This window comes from Salvelinus sp. IW2-2015, unplaced genomic scaffold, assembly GCF_002910315.2.
Source record: "Salvelinus sp. IW2-2015 unplaced genomic scaffold, ASM291031v2 Un_scaffold762, whole genome shotgun sequence".
Lineage (NCBI taxonomy): Eukaryota > Metazoa > Chordata > Actinopteri > Salmoniformes > Salmonidae > Salvelinus > Salvelinus sp. IW2-2015.
The window spans coordinates 468267-470207 of record NW_019942606.1 but is presented as its reverse complement, the minus strand read 5'-3'; the positions used below and the strand labels follow the sequence as shown (position 1 = coordinate 470207).

Below are 1941 nucleotides of genomic sequence, written 5' to 3'. Positions count from 1 at the left end.
TGCTCTACGTCATCACAGCCTGTTATCTGGGAATGGGAACATCTCTGCTCTACGTCATCACAGCCTGTTATCTGGGAATGGGAACATCTCTGCTCTACGTCATCACAGCCTGTTATCTGCAACAAGTCCATTTAATGGGAACATCTCTGCTCTACGTCATCACAGCCTGTTATCTGGGAATGGGAACATCTCTGCTGGGAAAATAAACACTGTTTTWATGCGGATTTTAGAATATTTCGCATGAAAATCCGTCGGCCAATGGCGAAAGTACAAAAAAAAAATCAGAATTAAGATATGACGTAATTGTTTAAAGCACTACCCACTGACTGTTTAAACTACGGCATGCGACGTGGTTCAATGTGCCYATAAAAATCAGCACAATCTACAGTTTTMGTTTTTCTAATTGCCTGGCATCCGGAAGCTACAAATAGGGATCATGTAAACTCTGCTAATGACCATAKCAKAAAAGAGTACCGGAGAGAAATGTACGATACGGAGAGAACGAGCAAAACGAGGAATTTGTGTTAAGTGCACYTTGGCCGCCATCTTTATGCCCCTCGACTACTGTATGGAAACCTAGTTTATAACAAACAGGAATTAAGGAATTTAAATGAAAATCTGTGATTATTATGGGGAGAATCCTAACTTCCACAGTCACATTTTCACTTTAGTCTCCCAGTGACATTAATGCAGGACGAAGTGAAAATGTGACATGAACATGGATATAATATTGTCATGTCTGTTGGTGTTCCACTACAGTATAAATCTAATCCATTACCTGTTCCACTGTTCCCAGTTCAGCCCCTCTGTCCTCCAGTACACCCAGCGTGAATCTCACTGTCTGCCACATCTTGTTACAGAAGTGTCTACAGCTCAGCACCTGGGACACGGACAGACTGATGTCCTCACCTGATGGACGGACGGACAGACACAGCATGAGAGACAGTGACATTGTAGCTATGGAAACAAACAGTTTTTTGTGTGTCAGAACTTTGGAAGACTACCTGGGCTATTCTCAAGGGAAAAACTACAAAGAGACCTGGAGTTTGACAAATAGACCTCTTTCATCAGATAAAACACCTGAAGTGAGAGAGACTATGGGAGTCACTCACCCTGGGCCTTGTAAGAGCAGAGTCACTCACCCTGGGCCTTGTAAGAGCAGAGTCACTCACCCTGGGCCTTGTAAGAGCAGAGTCACTTCATCTGGGCGCTTGTTAGAGCAGAGGTCACCTCACACCACTGGGATCGTTCGTAAAAGAGCAATTCATCGACCCTGGGCCTCTGTGTAAGATGCAGAGTCACTCGAGTCTGGGCCTTGTAAGAGGCAGTCCATCGCCCGTGAGGTCCTTGTACAGCAGTCACTCACACTGCTGGGTCTTGTAAGAGGCACGAGTCCACTCACTCCTGTGCTTGGTAAAGGAGATCAAGATCACTCACCACCTTGGGCCCTTGTAAGGTAGCAGTGCACTCGACACCCTGGGCGCTTGTAAGAGCAGTCACTCACCCTGGCTGTAAGAGCAGATCCCCCCCCCCACACTGCACCCTGGGCTTGTAAGCAAGAGTCACTCACCCTGGGCCTTGTAAGAAGCAAGTCACTCACCTGGGCCTTGTAAGAGCAGAGTCACTCACACCCTGGGCCTTGTAAGAGTAGTCACTCACCCTGGGCCTGTAAGAGCAGAGTCACTCACCCTGCGGCTTGTAAGAGCAGTCACTCACCCTGGGCCTTATAAGAGCAGGTGTCACTCACCCTGGGCCTTGTAAGAAGCATCTCACCTGGCCTTGTAAGAGCAGAGTCACTCACCCTAACGGGCCTTGCTAGAGCCAGGTCACTCCACCTGGTGGCCTTGTTAAGAGCCAGTCACTCACCCTGGCTTGGTAGGCAGCAGTCACTACCGCTGGGCCTTGAAGAGGCAGAGTCCACATTCACCCTGGGCCTTGTGA

At 48.3% G+C, this 1941-nt stretch overlaps 1 protein-coding gene and 1 long non-coding RNA gene across 2 annotated transcripts in view; one reads left to right on the top strand and one right to left on the bottom strand.

Annotated features, from left to right (window-relative positions):
• vars2 (valyl-tRNA synthetase 2, mitochondrial) overlaps positions 1 to 1941 on the bottom strand; it is a 32617-nt gene that overhangs the window by 7525 nt on the left and 23151 nt on the right. Inside the window, 1 exon segment of the mRNA XM_070438315.1 lies at positions 779 to 909. Within this exon segment, the coding sequence (XP_070294416.1) occupies positions 779 to 909 (131 nt within the window).
• LOC139023992 (uncharacterized) overlaps positions 1669 to 1941 on the top strand; it is a 737-nt gene continuing 464 nt past the window's right edge. The window contains exon 1 of the long non-coding RNA XR_011475230.1: positions 1669 to 1707. This is a non-coding gene — a long non-coding RNA (uncharacterized lncRNA). The remainder of the gene's footprint in view (positions 1708 to 1941) is intronic.